Source organism: Porites lutea, chromosome 7 (assembly GCF_958299795.1).
Source record: "Porites lutea chromosome 7, jaPorLute2.1, whole genome shotgun sequence".
In the NCBI taxonomy this organism is placed as follows: domain Eukaryota; kingdom Metazoa; phylum Cnidaria; class Anthozoa; order Scleractinia; family Poritidae; genus Porites; species Porites lutea.
In genome coordinates, this window is record NC_133207.1 from 8,331,355 (window position 1) to 8,351,024 (window position 19,670).

General features: G+C 38.4%; 1 protein-coding gene across 1 annotated transcript in view; it reads left to right on the forward strand.

Moving 5' to 3' along the window:
- The first annotated feature begins 443 nt into the window (after positions 1 to 443).
- The window catches only part of LOC140944400 (protein sidekick-2-like), a 51,597-nt gene continuing 32,370 nt past the window's right edge, over positions 444 to 19,670 (forward strand). The window contains exons 1-6 of the mRNA XM_073393548.1: positions 444 to 736; positions 2,114 to 2,264; positions 7,986 to 8,176; positions 8,682 to 8,966; positions 11,522 to 11,815; positions 14,044 to 14,200. Coding sequence (XP_073249649.1) covers positions 628 to 736; positions 2,114 to 2,264; positions 7,986 to 8,176; positions 8,682 to 8,966; positions 11,522 to 11,815; positions 14,044 to 14,200 — 1,187 coding nt within the window. The 5' untranslated portion in view covers positions 444 to 627. The remainder of the gene's footprint in view (positions 737 to 2,113; positions 2,265 to 7,985; positions 8,177 to 8,681; positions 8,967 to 11,521; positions 11,816 to 14,043; positions 14,201 to 19,670) is intronic.

Here is a 19,670-nt window from a genome sequence, read left to right on the forward strand (position 1 = left end):
TCTCCAACAGTGCTCCGTTTGAGAGACTATGGAAAATTGGACAACCCCGAAATATAATCTTAAGAAACACACCCGCCACGATAGTCCTTGGTGGCAGCCAATTTACGCGTTGCATTCCTCTGTCTAAAAGGGAGGCCAAAATAAATAGGATAGTTTACCAAATTTTGTTACCCATGGTGCTCCGCTGCGCGCGCTTCGCGCGCGCGAGAGCTCGGCTAAAATGGCCTATTGCGTTGTCCACTGAACAGAGATTTGTCCAGTAGATAGCGCTATCCACCTTTTGAATAGCTGGAGCCTGGTTTGTAACCTTTATTTTGATATTGAGCTTAAGTATCACTTGGATATCAGAAACCCCTGATGACCAAATGAAGGAAATTTTCTTCTCTTTTGCATACCTTCTCACTAATATCATCACTTGTTAATGTTTTAACTTTCCCAGTACCAAGCGTTGCACCTTCGGGATTACGAGTTTCTACGCTGCATTTCACTGAATTAAAGGTACAATGGAATCCAATACCTCAGCATAGTGTAAATGGGCGACTACTGGGATATGTAGTCAGCTACGAAGAGTATCCCTATTATCGGTATAGCACGAGACGAGTCAACTCGAGTAGCCCGGATGTCCATATGGTGGTGTTGAGTGGTTTGAAGGTAGCACATTCCTACAGAGTCTGGGTGGCTGGGTTCACAAGCACGGGAACTGGACCTCAGTCATCTAAATACTCTGTCATTACTGGTAAATTGAACAGATCGACAACAAATCTTATAGACCATAGAGACAGTTTTTCTGCCAGAACGCGCCTCTGTGGAAATCACGCGTTGCAATAAGAGATGGCCCCCAGAATAAAGAAATTTAAGCAACCAATTTGGTCCTTTCCTTCTACAGGGTTGCAAGCGAACACGCTTAGGATTTTAAAAGCAATCCTTTTTTTTTTTTTTTTCATCCAATAGCTGTTTTCAGTACAGAACAATAGCAAAAAGCAGGTCAAAAAGGGTACAAGTTAAGCTCGATCAATCAGAGCGAATAACTCAGCATCATAATTGAGAGCAGCCTGGATACTATATTATAGCCTCAAATTAGTGATGTATCATCGGAAGTGCTCATGGGTTACCCATGGATGTTTATTATGGCGGCTTGAAAAAGATGATGGGCCCTTTCCTAAAGAAAAAAAAAAGATGGCCCTTAAAAGGGAGACTCTAGGGGCCACTTTGTCTTTCAAGTCAAACTTTCTCTGGCTGTAACACTGCACGGACCTGACATTAGATTGTTCAAAACTCAAGTGTCACCACAAACTATAGGCGAATAATTTCATAGCCTGCACGAACACGTCTCCTATTTTCTTTGTTGCTCGAGGATCGAGAAGTCTGTACGCAACCTACTGTGTTTCACTGCAAAGTGTTCTATACATTTTGACGTCATTTTAATTGTCTATGAATGTAAAGACCATGAAAAAAAATTTACTTTGTTTTTACAATAACATTGACTGTTTTTAACTTGAATTTATTAAATTGCTCGCGAGAGATAAACTGCACCTTGATGACGTCATTTTCATGGTTTAAATACTCGCAAGTCCGTTTCAGATGACGCGATACTGTCAAGCCAAACTCTATTCATAAGTTGGAGATACATTAGGATACATTTCGAAAGTTGCTTTCTACTTTTATTCCTTGTTTTTTTCAAGAGCTATTTTATTGGACTTCTGAAACCAAGTTGGCTACAGTCGAAGCGTTTCAGTTGAGCCAGCTTAGCCCGGCAGTAGCATGCCGTTTGAAACAGACCTCACAGACCACTAGTTCGAAATCAGCGCTAGAAATACTTTTTTTTCTTTTTTTACTCTAGAACACACCATTTACTACTGACTGCTAGCAGTCGTCTTCTTTCCCAAGAAATAGATAGAACATTGAGATATATCATACATTATATTTATTATTCCGACCTGAAGAATAATCTATTTTATAGTAATTCCACTCATTTTACGACTGGTATAAATTGGTTTTGACACATGGTAGCGAAATCGCAGAATGTTTGGAATGATTTAACTAGATTGAAAATAAAAACTAAGTTAAACTTCATCAAGCAACTAAAATTTCTTGTTTTCTTACTGTCAATTAGGTTGCCAAGGATACACAGATCGGTCTTTTGGCCTCTTCGAGATTGGTTCCAACGGGCGCCCGAGCTATGTTACATGTACCTTTGTCATTCGCAGAGGGGGCATAAATCAGGCAGTTGCGGTAGTGTGGATACAAGATTTGGCATTTTACGGGTACTACGTGAAATTATTATCTCTGATTACTTAACACCTTTCTCCAAGATTTGTTTGATATTGTAGGGTTGTCTTTAACAACCTTAGACAGGCCAAATGGATCATACCCTACAGATTATGTAATTTTGCAATGGAGGCTCGCAAACAACCGACGCATGTCCCCAACTTTTGGCAAAGTTTTGAATGACGCGAGTTGTAAAAAAAAAAAAAAAAAAAGAAATGAAACGGCGGAAAAGATGATGTACCGAAAGTAAACAAAAAAGCTTTTCTCATATAAAAGCTTTCATTTGTTGTAAAAAAAATGGCATAGCTGCTGACCACGTGATTGAAAGTAAAGTAGTTATTCTCCTTTTTTGAATAAGCGTTTCTAGCTCATACTTTTCCATTGTTGACAATGCAATGGCCGTCTCCGCCTAGAAAGAGTTTTGAGATTTAAGAGCCATTATCTGAGAAAATCGAGAATCGCACGACACTCGTCAAAAAATCGAATTTTTTTTTATTTTGCCAAAACATCCCTTTTAGTGACCTTATTTAAGGAAAAATAGTTTTGGGTTCAAACGATTCATTTTAAAGGAGAAATTAGGAAAAGTTTGAAAAATCGATTTTATGCTCGTTTTTCGCACAAAACACGGCAGGATGCAATGGCAACTTCGAGAGAAGGGTGAACGCGTAAGAAACATTCCCTGACATTGAAACTTCACCGAATTATTATTTTGTTCTTACTCTTGAAAGTCCTAAAAGAAAATTTGATAAACAATGCTTTACATTTTTATAATCGACAAGTGTAAAGAGGTCATATTTGTGACGTTAGACGTGCTAGAAAATGAAGGCCAACTTTGACTATTAAAAAAGGCCTCTGGTATATGCCGCTTGATCATAAAATCAATATAAAATGGAACCTTGGCTTTTGTACTAACTTACTGGAAAGTTTTAGCTCTGAAAATAAAATATCATCCTGACACCAAAGCAAGCGGTGAGAGCAATTGAATTGGGAAATTTATGCAAATTAGACGGCTTGCGGACGGTTGTCAAACTAAAAGAAAGGTTTTACATGAAAGGATTACTCACCATTGCTTGTAACACGTTTTTACGGCAAGGAAAGTTATTTCCAACTTCTTTTTCGTCGTTTTGAGTCACAAAATATATAATTTTTAGCCAAAAGACAAACGTACGTTTGCTCAGCAACTGCGTCCGAATCCGGCCGTGAATCGAAATAAAGTCACAACACGTCGAAGCAAGAGTTACAAGAGTTTTTACTTCAGTCAGGAGGCAAAAGGAATAAAAATTCATCGCAAACTAATGACTTCGATTTTGAAAACCTTTCATCACTTCAATCGTTCGTCGGCTGATAATAAACATCGCATAAGATCGTATGACCTTTGGTGTGACCGGAAATTGGTCACACGCTTTAGTCACGTCATCATGCTGTCACGAAATTTTCGTAGCTGTTGTCAGCAATTTTAATACAGTTTTCATATTTTTTGACAAGAAATCCTCTCATCGCAGTAGAAACAGCCATGCATATTTATTTTTCTTTTATTTACCTACTAGGCTTTGAAACAGCTTTTTTGCTTTCGAAGTACTAAACAGGAGGGGTACCTCGGATTCCAAGTGTCGTGAGTGATCCGTGGAAGCGAAAATTAAGACCAAAAAAGAACGAATATTTTGAATACTTAAGTAAAGCCACAGCTAAAAAAAAAAAAATTGTTCAAAATATTTTCAAACTAAGAAAAAAACATACTTCGATCATCCCCGTGACTTGGAATCTGGCCAGAGTACCCCCTCCCCCTCCCCTCCTCCCCTATGCCGGGTCAAAATACTAAGTTCCCCCGGCCCAATGTCCCATAGTCAAGGGAGTATACTCTCTTGCTGTAGTAAAGAACTTGCAGAATAATACCAATTCTCCGTGGCCAACGGATTCAACGCTACAGTTTACTTTTGGTTTTGCTTGTTGATTTTTTCGCTATTTGCTCACGATCAGGAGCCTATAACCCCAACCACGACCAAATTATGAAACCTGTTTACCAGAAAAAAAAAAACACAAAGAAACAGTCAGTCAGATAGACAGTATATAATTAAAAAGACCTCGACTACGATTAAAAAAAATCAATACATGACACTGTCGAATGCGAAAACCCAGAAACCATTTTGTGGAAAAAAGGTTCGCATACAGCTATCAGCTGCTTTTGTCCACAACTCGCCGGTAGAGGAGCGCGGAAACTAGTGATTGTGAAATGGCTTCAAACTATGATCCTATACTGTTGGAATATTACTTATCACAGAAAGCTACACCTGATTTCTTCTAGCAGACCCAATCCTCTTGGTTCGTGTGGACAAAGTAGCTCATCCTGGCTATTTACACCATGCTACCATAGTCTCCCTAGATTCCCAAGCCTCGCAAACAGACCTTCCTGTCCCACGAACGTTGGGTAGGATTGTAGGACGAGCCAAAAGAAAGTGAAGGCTATAGGCTCTCGCGATGATGCAAGGAAGGTCGAGTATTATATTCCCCTATCCTGGTCGCCCAGGGTAAGTCTGCGGAGGAGAGTGACTGAGGGGCTGTATGTTCGAAAAGTTGACTAACGCCCCCGGGACTAACGCTTTCACCCTGCTTCTTCTTATTCGCTTGATAGTGATTTCCTGTTGTTAAACGTTTGAACAACAGGGCCCTAAGCATTGTGTTTCGTCTTGCACTAAAAACCCATAAACCTTATAAATTTCACTATGGGACTTCAACACCTCCCTTGAATGATCCATTTCGCTAAACGGGACCTCAAAACAACGATTCTGTGTATCCTAAGGGAGTGTATACTATACTTTCCTGGCTCTCGTCACTCACAGTGAGGTGATGGTGGCTTACACAGTCCAACCTTCATGTTCGACTGCCAATCCAAAAGACCAAATTTTCCCAGTCAAAGCCTTACAGTTGGAACTTCCAGTAAACGACCACCTTCTGTAAGTGACTGCGACCACTTTGTGGGCGTCACGGTTAATTGTTTTCCATAAGCGACCAATTGACGCATTCTCTGCTCTCTATTTTTGCTGTGTGCACTATGTTCCTTAGAAAATTTGAAGACCTTTAGCGACATCGTGGAACTACACATATCCTAACTTAGTAGATGTAGCCAACAAAGTGAAGATTATGTTGTGATTCTAGACTATTCTATATCTCACTCACCTGAATCCCTCTTTAAATTGAGCATGATTTAAAAGCTGTATTTGTCAAAAGAGGTAAAAGATAATATTTTGCCAGGAATTTGTTACACCGCCATTTAATTGAATGTGCCTGGACCTCTTCTCGGAATAGACCCCATGTGGTCCGATTCTTCTAAACGACCACCTCCCGTTAGGGACCACTAAGTCTTTGCATTTTTAGTGGTCGCTTACTGGAGGTACGACTGTATTACTTTGACCTATCAGAGGCTTACCGATAATAAAGGGGATCTGGAAGGGGGCATGGATGCGACAATCACATGCAGGTCGCTTACTTAAAATAGTAGACATCTAACTGACAATCAAAGTTTGTGCTTATTATTGGGGTTATCTGGTGTTTACTCACCTCCCAAGCTACCCTGGGCGAGCCAACTTTTCCTCCATTTCCTTACAAAACTTGGTAAACCATTTACATGAGAAACAAAAGGTTGGTTCGGATAGACGCCTTACTACCAGTAGTGGGCGGAGTTGAGGGCTTCCGGAAGTCAGCCCTCCACTGAGCCGGTAGTGGTGGCCTCACCCTTCCAGCCCGGCTAATATTTCTCCACTTTGGCTCGCCCAGCTACAATCGGCGACAAAAATGAGTTGAGACACTTCGCCCAAAAGTAGGCTTTTCTACGTTTTATGAACTTCAAAAGGAGGAAATATAGCTTTCCTCCTCCATCCCCTCCGTACAATGTTGTGCCCTTGTTCTAGCTACCTATAGAAAACAACAAACACCCCAACTTTGAATGGAGGGGACAGGGGAGGGTGCGGATTCGTTTGTTCTCCGAAGTATCCCTATTTGTCTCAACAATTTTGTCGCCGATTGTAGTTGGGACAACACGGTCAAGGCTAGACAAAGACAGCATGCGCAAGCACTGTTTACTCGGACAAAGTGGTCAGTTTTTTCCTCATATAAACGCTCGCAAAAGTTGGCTCGGCTGGGAGGTTGACCTTCTCTCCGGCACAGCTTTTCTCCATCCATGGGTTCCAAACAGTCTTTTAGCAGTTACGTTTGAAATTTATAGGAAAATGATGTAGCACTTCAAAAAATAATAATAATAAAAATACACTTTTTTCACAGCCTGTCAATGCCTAGAAGGTGTCTATAAAAGAAATCAACTGCAGAACAGGAGTCAATTTCAGTTTTTTGCGCTTTTCACGCTAGCACTGCGAAGCGGACTGGGGGCGCGAGACACGCGCGATGCATGGGGAACAAGTTCTGCAGGCTATAAAAGAAATTAAAAAATAAATAAATAAATAAAGCAGGCCTGATTTTATTTCGATGAGTCTATTTTTTGTCGAAAGCAAACGTGAAAAATCGAAATTCGTGACAGTATGCTAACGTGACTTGAGGGTGTGACCGATTTCCGGTCACACGCCAAAGGTCATACGATCTTGTGTGATGTTTATTATCAGCCGGCGAACGATTGAAGTGATGAAAGGTTTTCAAAATCGAAGTCATTAGTTTGCGATGAATTTTCAATCTTTTGGCCTCCTGACTGAAGTAAAAACTCTTGCAACTCTTGCTTCTAAAGGACCGCAGTGACGTGATGTGACTTCATTTCGATTCACGGCCGGATTCTGGCGCAGTCGCTGAGCAAACGTGCGTTTGTCTTTTGGACCTTTTGGCTTAAAATTATGGATTTTGTGACTCAAACCGACGCAACAGAAGTTGGAAATAACTTTCCTTGCCGTAAAAACGTGTTACAAGCAATGGTGAGTAATCCTTTCATGTAAAACCTTTCTTTTAGTTTGACAACCGTCCGCAAGCCGTCTAATTTGCATAAATTTCCCAATTCAATTGCTCTCACCGCTTGCTTTAGTGTCAGGATGATATTTGATTTCCAGAGCTAAAACTTTCCAGTAAGTTAGTACAAAAGCCAAGGTTCCATTTTATATTGATTTTATGATCAAGCGGCATATACCAGAGGCCTTTTTTAATAGTCAAAGTTGGCCTTCGTTTTCTAGCATGTCTAACGTCACAAATATGACCTCTTTAGACTTGTCGATTATAAAAATATAAGACATTGTTTTTCAATTTTTCTTCTAAGGTTTTCAAGAGTAAGAACAAAATAATAATTCGGTGAAGTTTCAGTGTTAGGGAATGTTTCTTACGCGTTCACCCTTCTCTCGAAGTTGCCATTGCATCCTGCCGTGTTTTGTTCGAAAAACAGGAATAAAATCGATTTTTTAAACTTTTTTTAATTTCTCCTTTAAAATGAATCGTTTGAACCCAAAACTATTTTTCCTTAAATTAGGTCACTAAAAGGGATGTTTTGGCAAAATAATAAAAAATTCGATTTTTTGACGAGTGTCTTGCGATTCTCGATTTTCTCAGAAAATGGCTCTTAAAAATTTTGCTACCATGGCAACGTGACATCTTTTCTCTGCTGTTAGGAATCATAACCTATCTATCAGCGTTTTAAAGTTTATTATTATTATTATTATTATTATTATTATTATTACTATTATTATTTACCTGTTTATGATTTTTTTTTATTACGTTTTTCTTCTTATATTTAGGGAATATGTGAAAATAACTGGCGGAAATGGATCGCTGGTTTGGCAGGGCGGATATTCTTATTCGCCTGATCTGCGATCTTTCGGTCAGGTTGGATTTGGAAATGCCGATAACATAACTGTTCAGATACATTTAAGCAGCAACAGTCGCCTCAAGCTTCAATACGGAATTATGAAGAAAGGTCTTTTCTCAGGTTAGAATCCTTACATCTGCTAAATGAATAAATGATATAGGTAGATAAAACTCTCTGATATATTAAATTTGGCATATATTAGCATTCTAGATAGGATGCCAAAAGCGAAACAACAATAGTTTCCGTAACACCAAGAAACACCCCAGCTAATTGAGAAGATTTGTATGCGTTGCCCTTTTTGTTATTACTTCCATTTAGAATTATTGGTCTAGTTGTACTCACTGATTCGAGCAAACGTTGCACAGCCTCCAACAGATCTTGACAAAAGCTTAGTACAATGGAACCTCGATATCACAAAGGGTCAAGGAACTGGCAAAATTTGTTCCCTATAGCGAGTTTTTGTGTTAGCGAGGTTCTTTTCCATATATGTTTTTGTTACTAGGGCAAATTAAAGAAAATCGTTCGTTATACTGAGGACTTCGTTCTATAGAGGTTCGATATTTCGGGGTTCTACTGTAATATTCATACATGGAGATATCGGTTGATTTATGTATCATTTTTTAAGCTTTACCTATTAACTGGAATGTGACCGTTGACAACACCTCAAGAACTTCGATGACAGTTCACTGGGAGAATTTAGCACCGCTCATCAACGACACCGTACTCTATTATATCGCAAATGCTCACCATGGTAACCTACCAAGAGCAGCAGTCCTTTCTGGAGATTTACACAGTGCAAACGTTTTGGGGCTGTCAGCTTACACTGAATATCAAGTAAACGTCGTTGGAATAAACAGCCATGGTCAACCCTACAACAGCTCAAACGTCACAGCCCTAACAGAGGGAGGAAGTAAGTGTTGTATAACGTTTTGGGCAAAACACGTCACGCCACGCCAAGCCACGCTACGCCAAGAACGAAAATAATACTTTATTTCACTGTCACTAGGTTATCGTTTCTCAAGATAACACGTAAAAGCATTGTAACTTCCGTTAAAGCTTCTCTCTAGTAGATTTCTTGATGGTATGGATTGCAATTACTTTTTTGCTCTACATATGACACAAATATGTGACTTTAATAATAAATCGGCATGCTAGAGTCCATGTCAAATATAGGGAAAGTTAAAGGAAAAAACGAAAATAAGCAAGGGATAGTAAATGCATTCGTAAGCTACAGAAAAAATCCCTTACTGAATAATTATTACAGGGTGTATGTGCATATGACCGATTATACAGTGATTATTTAACAATTATTCTTTGAAATCGAGGTAAATAGTGGCTAAGTATTTACCGAGTTGCGAAAGCGGCGAGGTAAATATTCCCAAAGCCACTATTCACCGAGATTGAGAAGAATAACTGTTTTAGTATATACTCACGAAGTGATCTCAACAAAATCAGAAAGGAAACCATTAAAAAAAACGATTTTATTGACAGATCAAATCACGCGTAAGTTTAAAAAATAGATCTTTGCAGAATTTTCAAACATGGCATTTCACAAGTTTATCATTTCGCAAACAACAACGTAATGGCTTAAATGGAACTGCTAAAAGTTTCAACTGTTTCCTTACCTAAGAAAAAAAGAGCTTTGTTGTATTCTGTTTACTCGCCAAGTTTATAGCCAAAAGGGTTTGTTGTGTCGTTCTTCGTATGAAGTACTGACAAAAATGGCGGCTCGGTTGTTTGAGGTAAGACGTCGTCATCCTGTATCATTCTTTTATTTTTTTGCAAATATTTCCTTTTAAATTTGTTTTTCTTAAATAAACCTCGATTTTTGAGCCAAAAGGTTTCTTGTTAGAAAACGCTGAGTTCACGAAACGGCTTCTTCTACGCGAATACACGGGAATTGTAAACAATCCATCCAGCACAAAACTCAGCTACAGTAAATTGAAAAACACCTTATTGAATCCTTCCAAGTCTTTTCTTGCCTTAAAAAAAGTCAGCCCTAGGATTTTGTCGACTTATAAAAGATCATTCTGTAAAAAAAAAAATGGGAAAAACACCGAGCTCACACATTATCCACTCGCTAGGAGGTGAATATTATTGAATAGTTCGAGATAGCGAACCAATCAGATCGCTTAAATCACCAAGATCACTGAGTGTGTATATACTAAAATATAATAGATAATTATAGTAACTGGTATGTGTAATCAAGTGGTGACTACTGAAATTTGGAAATAATTCATCACAAGTATACCATTTGATTACCTAATAAATAACAATTATTCGCCGAAGTGGAGGTGGCTAGAGGTGCGTATTTACCAAGGCCGCGAAGTGGCGAGGTAACTCACTACCACTAGCCACCGACACTGAGGTGAATAATTGTCTTAGTATATACTAAAACAGTGAGCTAATTGAGCACAAAAATGATGATTTTTAACTCACTTACTGTTGCCAACGATTACAATTTTGGCGCGCAGTGACCGAAGAGCCGCGGTCGTCGCTTTTCTTGCCGACAAATGAAACTTTTGAAGGCATTTCTTTAGCTCTTGTGGGGAAATTTCTTCAAACGGAGTTGTGAATTCTTTTTTTATTTAAAATCATTCTGTAAAAAAGATGATTAAATTTAGTTTAAGCTTATTTATGAACAAGTCAACTAAATGAAGTAACACAAGACACGCTTAATTTGCATTTGTAAACAAAAAACTTTTTCACCGGTTTTATCGATAAATTAAAGTCAAAAAGACAAAGCTTTACCTGTTAAAACTTCCAAACCGAATTTTGTCTCCTTCTTCGTGTATTTCGGGAACAGCTTGCTTGATTAGTTGTGAAATTTCTTCGTTTGTCACGGCAGCAAAATGGGAAGGCATTTTGCTCGCAACTTAAGCGAGCTTGGCGTCGCTCGCTCAGAGGAAATGGAGGTGACCATTGAATAGTGCAGGATCGATATTCACTGATTGAGTAGCCAATCAGAGCGCACGAAAAACACTATCCACTGTTTTAGTATATACTAAATAGATTTAGCCAGGGCTAAAAGCGAGGCTGTCTTTAATATTTTTAGTTTCATTAAACAAAATAAAAAAAATCATGCAATTTTGTAGCGGCGGTAAGAAAATGAGAAATCCTAGTGGCCACCAAGGTGAAAATGAGCGGCAGTGAAAAAAGTCAACAAGAACACGTACGACATTTCCTCCATGAAACGTGTAATTAGGAAGTTTCTGGAAGTTTCAGGTTGTATTTGCGCGAAACAACTGCAAAGAAATGTACAAAAAAGTGTACTGCACGTGCAAAGTTGATTGTTGTTTGTTTTGTTTTTTGTTTTTTTACCGTTCTTGTTGTCTTCACCGTTTCTGTAGCATTGCATGATTTGTTTAATTAATTATTACAGTATTATATACTGCCATTAACTTAGTATGGGCCAAAAGAGTACACTTATTTTTACTACATTCAATCACCTTGTTTTGTTTTTAGTTCCCAGAAGAGCACCATCTTATATCATGGTGACTAACGTACGGTTTGATCAAGTTAAAGTACAGTGGGATCCTCTCCCTCAGCAATTTGCCAATGGGCGTCTCCTTGGATACACAATCTACTATCACGAGTATTATTACCCGTATACGAAAAAATCGCTGAAAACCAGGAGTCCGTATGTTAACATGGTGATATTAAGAGGTCTCAAGGCAGCAACTCGCTATAAAATAGCCGTAGCAGCCTTTACGCCTAAAGGCGCAGGACCCCAGTCGTATTGGCAGTACATAACAACGGGTGATATTTTATGTCATAATGCTGTGATAAAAATCAGTGATGAAAGGCCACGACGTTTAGACTTCGTTTCGACCTACAATCGGAAACCACCTGAGGGATCAGTACAACATGTCCCCAAATGAATTTGCGCGAAATTTTAGAAGGTTAAGAAAGTGCCACAACAAACTTGATTGCCTTATTTTTGAAATGCTTTTTATCAAAGAACTGAAACCAACTCTGAACAGAGTGATTCCATCCGCGCTTAATTATTTGTTTACATCGGCTTTAATTAGCCTTCTTTTTCTTCGTCGTCGTCGTCTTCTTCTTCTTCTTCTTCTTCTTCTTCTTCTTCTTCTTCTTCTTCTGCTTCTTCTTCTGCTTCTTCTTCTGCTTCTTCTTCTTCTTCATCTTCTTCTTCTTCTTCTTCTTCTTCTTCTTCTTCTTCTTCATCTTCTTCTTCTGCTTCTTCTGCTTCTTCTTCTTCTTCTTCTTCTTCTTCATCTTCTTCTTCTTCTTCTGCTTCTTCTGCTTCTTCTTCTTCTTCTTCTTCTTCTTCTTCATCTTCTTCTTCTGCTTCTTCTGCTTCTTCTTCTTCTTCTTCTTCTTCTTCTTCATCTTCTTCTTCTGCTTCTTCTGCTTCTTCTTCTTCTTCTTCTTCTTCTTCTTCTTCATCTGCTTCTTCTGCTTCTTCTGCTTCTTCTTCTTCTTCTTCTTCTTCTTCTTCTTCTTCTTCTTCTTCTTCTTCTTCCTCTTCTTCTTCCTCTTCTTCTTCTTCTTCTTCTTCTTCTTCTTCTTCTTCTTCTTCTTCTTCTTCTTCTTCTTCTTCTTCTTCTTCTTCTTCTGCTTCTTCTTCTTCTTCTTCTGGAATAATGGAATAATAATTACTTAGGGGTAATAGAGCGTAAAGATTTGTGGAGAAAAACAACAAAAACTTGCAGATCTATGGCGAAATATGTACTTTAACAACGACCTAAAATATTCAAAACGCTCAGATTACGTGACTGATGACGTCATGTCCCTGTTTGGGTAACGAAAAAAATTGTCAGGTAGAACATTACTTTCCTACAAATTTTCTCTGCCGTGTGATGAAATGTCAATTCTCTACAGCCCTCGGCCTAGTTTCCCGACTTTTTGCGCTTATGCTCATTGCCCACTTAAATTTTAAACTCCGGACATAAACTGGTTATTTTTAAATGCTCCACACAACCAAACCTCAAAATGCTATTTTATTTTAACCCAATGATGAAATCTTGTCACAGCAACAAAAAAACCTTATTCAGCAATGGTCACGTGACTGATGGCGTCATCACCCTAGGGGTGACATGAGGAGATATTTTATGGCAAATGTTATCTTGTTATGGTCTGACATTCTTCTACGTATAAAATTGTCAAAGTTGCAAAGCTTTAAAAAAAAACTTGCCTCAAAGGATTCTGGGATAATTTTTATGATAATTATAATTTACCTTTATAATTATTATTTATTTCCATGTTTTTAAAAAAATAATTTATCACTTATCGTTTACACGTTTTATCGCTTTTTGTTGTTCATTGTATTCTTACATTTTAAACTATTTTAAAACCGTTATAGTTATGAAACTCGCACTCGAAAATGACCTCGGTGAGGTCGAGACATTAGGGCCATTTATACGAGGAAAAATAAGACGCGTCTTACATAAGACGCGAACTGCACCATTTATACCAACATGTCTTATCTAATAAGACGCGTCTTAGCTAAGCCCCGTCTTATTTTAGACGAAATGTCCCGTTTATACGGAAAGTTCGCGTCTTATTTAAGACGCGTCTTATGAAAGACGCATCTTATTTTTCCTCGTATAAATGGCCCTATTATGGCTTTTCATCACTGATTTTTATCAAAAATGTATATCCAAGAAATTTCTGAACAGTCATTTTGTTTGAAAAAAATAACGCTATTTTAATGTTTATGAGTTCTTCGAGAGATAAATGCACGCTTTTGCAGCAAACCTCAGTGACATATGTATCTGTTTGTTTCCGACGCCGTCTTGGACCAGCATGGCGTCTCCATACAAAATTCTATAAATGTGGGTAAAACATTTCTCTGAATTTCTCGCATATGAAAAAATGTACCAACCTGAATCTTGGCGAGGATCTTATTTATCTCCTTTCATTTCCCTGTTTCTGGACCATATCTATTGAACGATTCCTTTATTTTTGATGGCCTGACATTAAAAACCAGCAATAACAGGGGACATTGCCCGTTTGCTTTGCAGGTTGTGGAGGCAACTTAAATGAATTGTTTGGGAACTTTCAAGTCGGCCGAAGATCTTACTCTCATACGCTACTATGCAACTGGAAAATTGGAAATGCAGGGATCAGCCAAGCTGTTGCACTTGTATCATTACGGGAACTATCTCTGTCTGATTACCGGTGAGTGTAATATATTTTTATGTATATCTATATATCTATATATTCCCCACGATGAGCAGCCTAAGAAAAACCTGCCTCGACTTTCCAGGGTATTTCCGGTTATCGAAGATCATGCATCTACTAAGACCCTGAACACCCCGAAACAATAAAAAATCAGTCAAATTATTCATGTTACTAGGTTTCCGTATGTCTTTGTTCTGTTCAATTTACCTTCCCGGTTTTCCGGGGCCGTGTTCCGGTGTTCTCCGGTTTTGGAATATATCGATCACAACCTAGTATCACTGCAGTCTATTTTAATTGCCTTCTGACTAGAGGGCTCATGCTACGGGGAGTTTTGACTTCAAAATTTGAGAATGAACACAGAGTGAACACAGACGACTGCACTCAGCTTAATCTATAACTGCTTTTCCTACTGAGAATAGTAACTGCTTTATCACAATGGAAATTGTCATGGACGCAACCTTATTTTATACCCAGAATGTTATAAATTGCATTTCTAAGATATAGATGTTGCAAATTATCTGGGAAGCATGCCCCCAGACTCCTTGATTAAAAATAAACTTAACTTGCGAATCCCCTCCCCCCCCCCCATAATTTTACCACCTCCTATGTAACAAGTATTCGAATGCTTTGATAAAATAAAAGGGGAAAACGGCAAAAGTAAATACCCTAGGAATTAACTAATGAATAAATTATTACCCATGTATGGTTAGGTATTTTTGTTGTTTGTAATTTTAGTGATTTGGAAATAGTTGATGTACTATTTATTGTATAAGACCCCAAATAAAAACATGTATGTAAACATGTATTTATGTATGCAAATATGTAACAAGAGCCGAACTATACTGGAAAAATTATCGCAATCTCCTTGTGTTATCATTTCAAATAAATGGCATGTCTTTTTTTTTTTTGGGGGGGGGGGGGGGGGGGGCTTCTTTTCTTACTTGAGCGTACTTATAGAAAATTACTGGTTACGCCCATGGAAAGATTTTTTGATGCTGTGAACGCCAAGTGACTATGATAGGGGGGAAAAGCCTTCTGTTCGTGTTTATTGTTTCGCTTACGTATACATCGGTTTTTGGAAAATATATGTTTGAGGAAACGCGGCTGCAGCACAACAAACGGAAAGGCGTAATCACTAGGCATTTTGCCAACTTCCGAATTTTCGCCCTAGACGAATTTGAACTCCTCAAAGTAGAGGAGGATATAGTTTATCATAATCAATCATTATTAGGGAACTCAAGAACCACAACGAAGCTCACGACGACGACGTCTGTTGACTGGGAAAAGACTGGAACGAGGACGCAGCTTTCGGCGGGAAAAAGGAAACTTAAGATGCAGTCGGTCGGTAGGTCGACAACGACACTGAATGTAAACACAAATGTAAAACTGTGATGTTCGTTCGCAACAAAGTTTTCGCATTGGCGTCTTTTTAAAACAATGCAAGATCTTATTTTTTAGGCCGTACGTCAAATTTCATTGACGATGGAGAATTTTTTGTACTGTGACTGACCTTTTCGAGTGGCAAAACACTTGCTTTCCGTACGAAGATTATTCAACTTTCAACCAGCGAGATATGACCGAGTCCGAGTGTCTGTCAGAGTTTAAATTTGGAAAAAGAGACATTCTGATGTGATAGCTGTTATCTATATAAAGTTTATTTCCTCTGTATTAAAGATGTATGATTTGCATTACCTAAATACGTACAAATAAATTTATCACTTACGAGTTCGCTCGCTCGGCCTCCACAGCTGTTGTCAAGTAAAAACAATTCATTAGCCGAATTTTCAATCAACATCGCTCGTTAGAAGACGAAAGGAACGATACCTGAATTTACGAGGATACGAAAATGCAAAGGACTTTAAAAAATCGCCTAAAACAGTGGATTTATACCTGCCGTAGCCTGAATTTCATCCGATTACTTCGAGTCGTTATTACTCCCTCAATAACGTCTGAATCGACCGGCCGTTAATGCGTCCAGTGACGATACTACTCCTTGACATTGGCTTTAATTCATGCAAAAAGTAAAACACGACTTTCAAGTGGCAAACCGAGAAGTATCGTTTGCAAATGTCTGCATGATACAGAATTGCTTTATTTTTTCTATCGTAATTCATGTTTAACGTTCAAACTATCAACTGCATGCAGTACAACTCTGAAACGGTTGTACTGAATTCTATAATCAAACTCGGTGGCAATCACGCAATGAAATGAACACACACATGGAACACTTAGTTAAAAAACACAATGATTTGCTTTAATTGAAAGGAAGCTACTTGGTCCTTAACGAAGAAAACAACAAGGAGAGCAGAAAGAAAAGCTAACAGAATCATTACACTTGACGGTAAAAATAGCAAGAAGGTCGAATTATAATATTGATCTCAGAAAACTTCGCGTGAACAAAAGCACCGGCCGCCGAAACCACAAAGCGGCTCCAAATGAAAAACCTACCGACTCTCCGCAATGATTCTTCATTCGCAGTTCGATTTAGCGACAATCCCGCTAAAATTTTTCATAATTATACACAATTATGCGAATGTTTAGACAAACAACCAATCAAAATCACTACCCGGTTTTTGGGTAGTGAGTGACGTCACTGAACGGCATTAACGGCCGGTCGATTCAGACGTTGTCGAGAGGAGAAAACGACTCGAAGGAATCGTATGAATTTCAGGCTATACCTGCCGAAGCTTGTGGATTGCGCAGTACAATGTAACTCACTTCCGGTCGTCTTCGTGGTTCTTAAGTTCCCTATTAGCAATAGTCCCTTCTCCAAAATGACGCCGGCCGAGTGAGGCCTGGAAACTGGGGGTATAAAAGAAGTTTAATATGGCGGAAGCGGTAGACGGAAAGGAGAAAATTATTGAATATATTTTGGAGTTTTCGAAGACATGACTTGAAACGAAAAAGGGAAAGCAGAAAGGGGACAAGTACTATCTAGAAGCGTACCTTGAAGACGTCAAAATCCTGCTTTCGGAATATTGCTGCATGATAAAAGGGAAGTGTTACCGTTCAATGAGAATGACTGAAACGCCACGCAGCTTAAGAATTGTCTTTGATGACAGTTCCGTTGACGAATGTATAGAAACTGTAACTCAGTGTTCATGTAAAGCCGGGACTTGGAAATGGCAGAATGTATCTGTGTTGTTTACCTACGTTATGGTAAAACTGCGCGATGATGACTCACCAACCTCGCATCTACAACAATGCAACAAACCTCAGGTCCCTCACTTGAACCACAAAGATGGTTCGCCTCAGAGTTTGCAAAGCTAAGAATTTATCGGAAGCCACGGGAAGAGTTCCCTAAGATTGTGCAGGGATATTTATATGATACCAAAACTATTGAACAAAAACTGGTTACTGAAGAAAACATACAGCAACTAGGGGAGAACATCTCAGCTAATAACCCTACCACTTATGCTTCTTGGCTCAAATACCATAACTCAGTAACCCATCAGTCCCTTCCTTGGAGAAATTTCTTGCCAGGCTGCCTGCCATTAAACATATAAATAAAGTGATATTTATCCCGCTGGCTTCGTTGAGTCTGCCTACAGTGAGGGCTTAGAGGCACTGTTTGACTTTAGCCAGAGCCAGAATATGTTAGGAAAGGTCCACTACCAACAGTTACAAAAGAGGAGAACACCTTCCTAGCAAATATCATTATCTCACGGGAAAGGTCACTTGAAATTGAAAAAAAAAAAAAAAAAGCTAATAATAATAATACAAGAAGTCAGTACAGCAGCTCAGTTTGGCGTCAAGACAGAGCATTTAGGATTAACTGCCTCAAAATTTGGTGAAGTTGGGTCAAGAAAGGCTCCCATTAATAAAATTTTTTTACGTAGTTTATTCTCATCAACAAAGGGGCAGACTCAGGCCATGAAATATTTTCTAGAGTCAGAACCAATGGTTGTTAAAGAGTTCAAAGAGGTGACAGGACCTCAAGTCATGAATGTGGTTTGCTAGTTCATCCCAGTATTTACTGGATGGGTTGTTCCGTTGATCGAATCAATTATGATCCTAATGAAAATCCATCGGTTGGCATTCTAGAAATAAAATGCTTTAATTATTTACAACGACGGGTAAGACAATTGAAGAATGCTTAGAGCTGAAGACAGACATTTACGTTCATCGAGACAAGAATAAAGACATAAGACTCAAACGAAATTATAAATACTAGTTTAAACTTCAGGACTTGATGGGAACTTCTGTTTTTTTGTGGACCAAATTTTGCACCCATTCTAAGGAAGGGTCCGAGAATCTTTTTTTTTTTTTTATGGAGAAAATAGAATTTGAACCTGAAATTTTTCACAAACTCACTTCTAGAGTTCACGAAGTTTATTTTTCTCACTACGTGCCATACCTAGTAAGGCATTAAAGTTTTTTGTTTCATGCCAAAGGCCATGGAAAATGGAAAATTATATATAAACTTATACATAAATAAGTTTGAACAAACAGTTTAATGACTCAACAATGCCAGTTTTGAAGTATGCAAATATAATTTACAAATATAATTTACAATTGTGTCAGTCATGTCAAATGTTCATGTTTTAACAAAAAAATCTTGATAAATCACGACAAGTGTTCCTCATTCTCCTGGTTGATGATTAAAGACTGAAATAATGGTAGCATGCAACATAATATCCAAATCTGAGAGAGACAGGGGAACAACATTGTTAATAATCTTGTACATCTTGATTCTACTGATAGCCCTCTCTACATGGATTCGAACACTAGCTATAGACTGTGCAGTTTCCACTTCTTCTTCATCAAACTTGCCTTTTTCAGAAAGAAAGGGAGGTATATTTAAAGTCACTTCATTTGGATCTAATAGATCTTTGATGTTTAATCACTTGTCTGCCATGTAGTCATCTCCTTTCTCCAGCAGCTCAAGGATTCCACTTTGTCTTGTTATATCTATATCTGAAATACTTCCAGTGTAAAGATCAGAAATAAATACTGGAGCACCAGAGAGTGCAATCCCCAACAATCCCTTGGCAGTTGTTGTGTTCTTGTAAGAGGAAAAACATTGATTCTGAGCTCGCAGGGATGAGGGTTTTCAAACCTTAATTTCCGTGCAATCTAAAATAAAAAAATAAAAAAAATACATCTAGTGGGAGGGTATTTTCCTTTGAAACCAATAGGCATTGTTTCCCATATCAAGTCCTTCTTCTGTCAGATGGGAATGGATCCCAATTCAAAAAATAACAATCCATGACAGAAAAATTCTTGAAAGTGTTTCCCTAGATATTTTAAAATGATAAGCTAGATGCTCCTCTGCAAAGGCGTGTCTCAATCTTTCGGGAGTCAAGAAAAATTCACCAAGCATTGACAATGCACGAGATCTCCCTTGACGTAACTCATGCTGGTGATTTTCACTTACTTTAACATTTGATCTCTAATAAATTCATATCGTTACATCTCGACTTTACATAGCTAAAAACAAATGTAAAAATACATCCCAGGATATAAT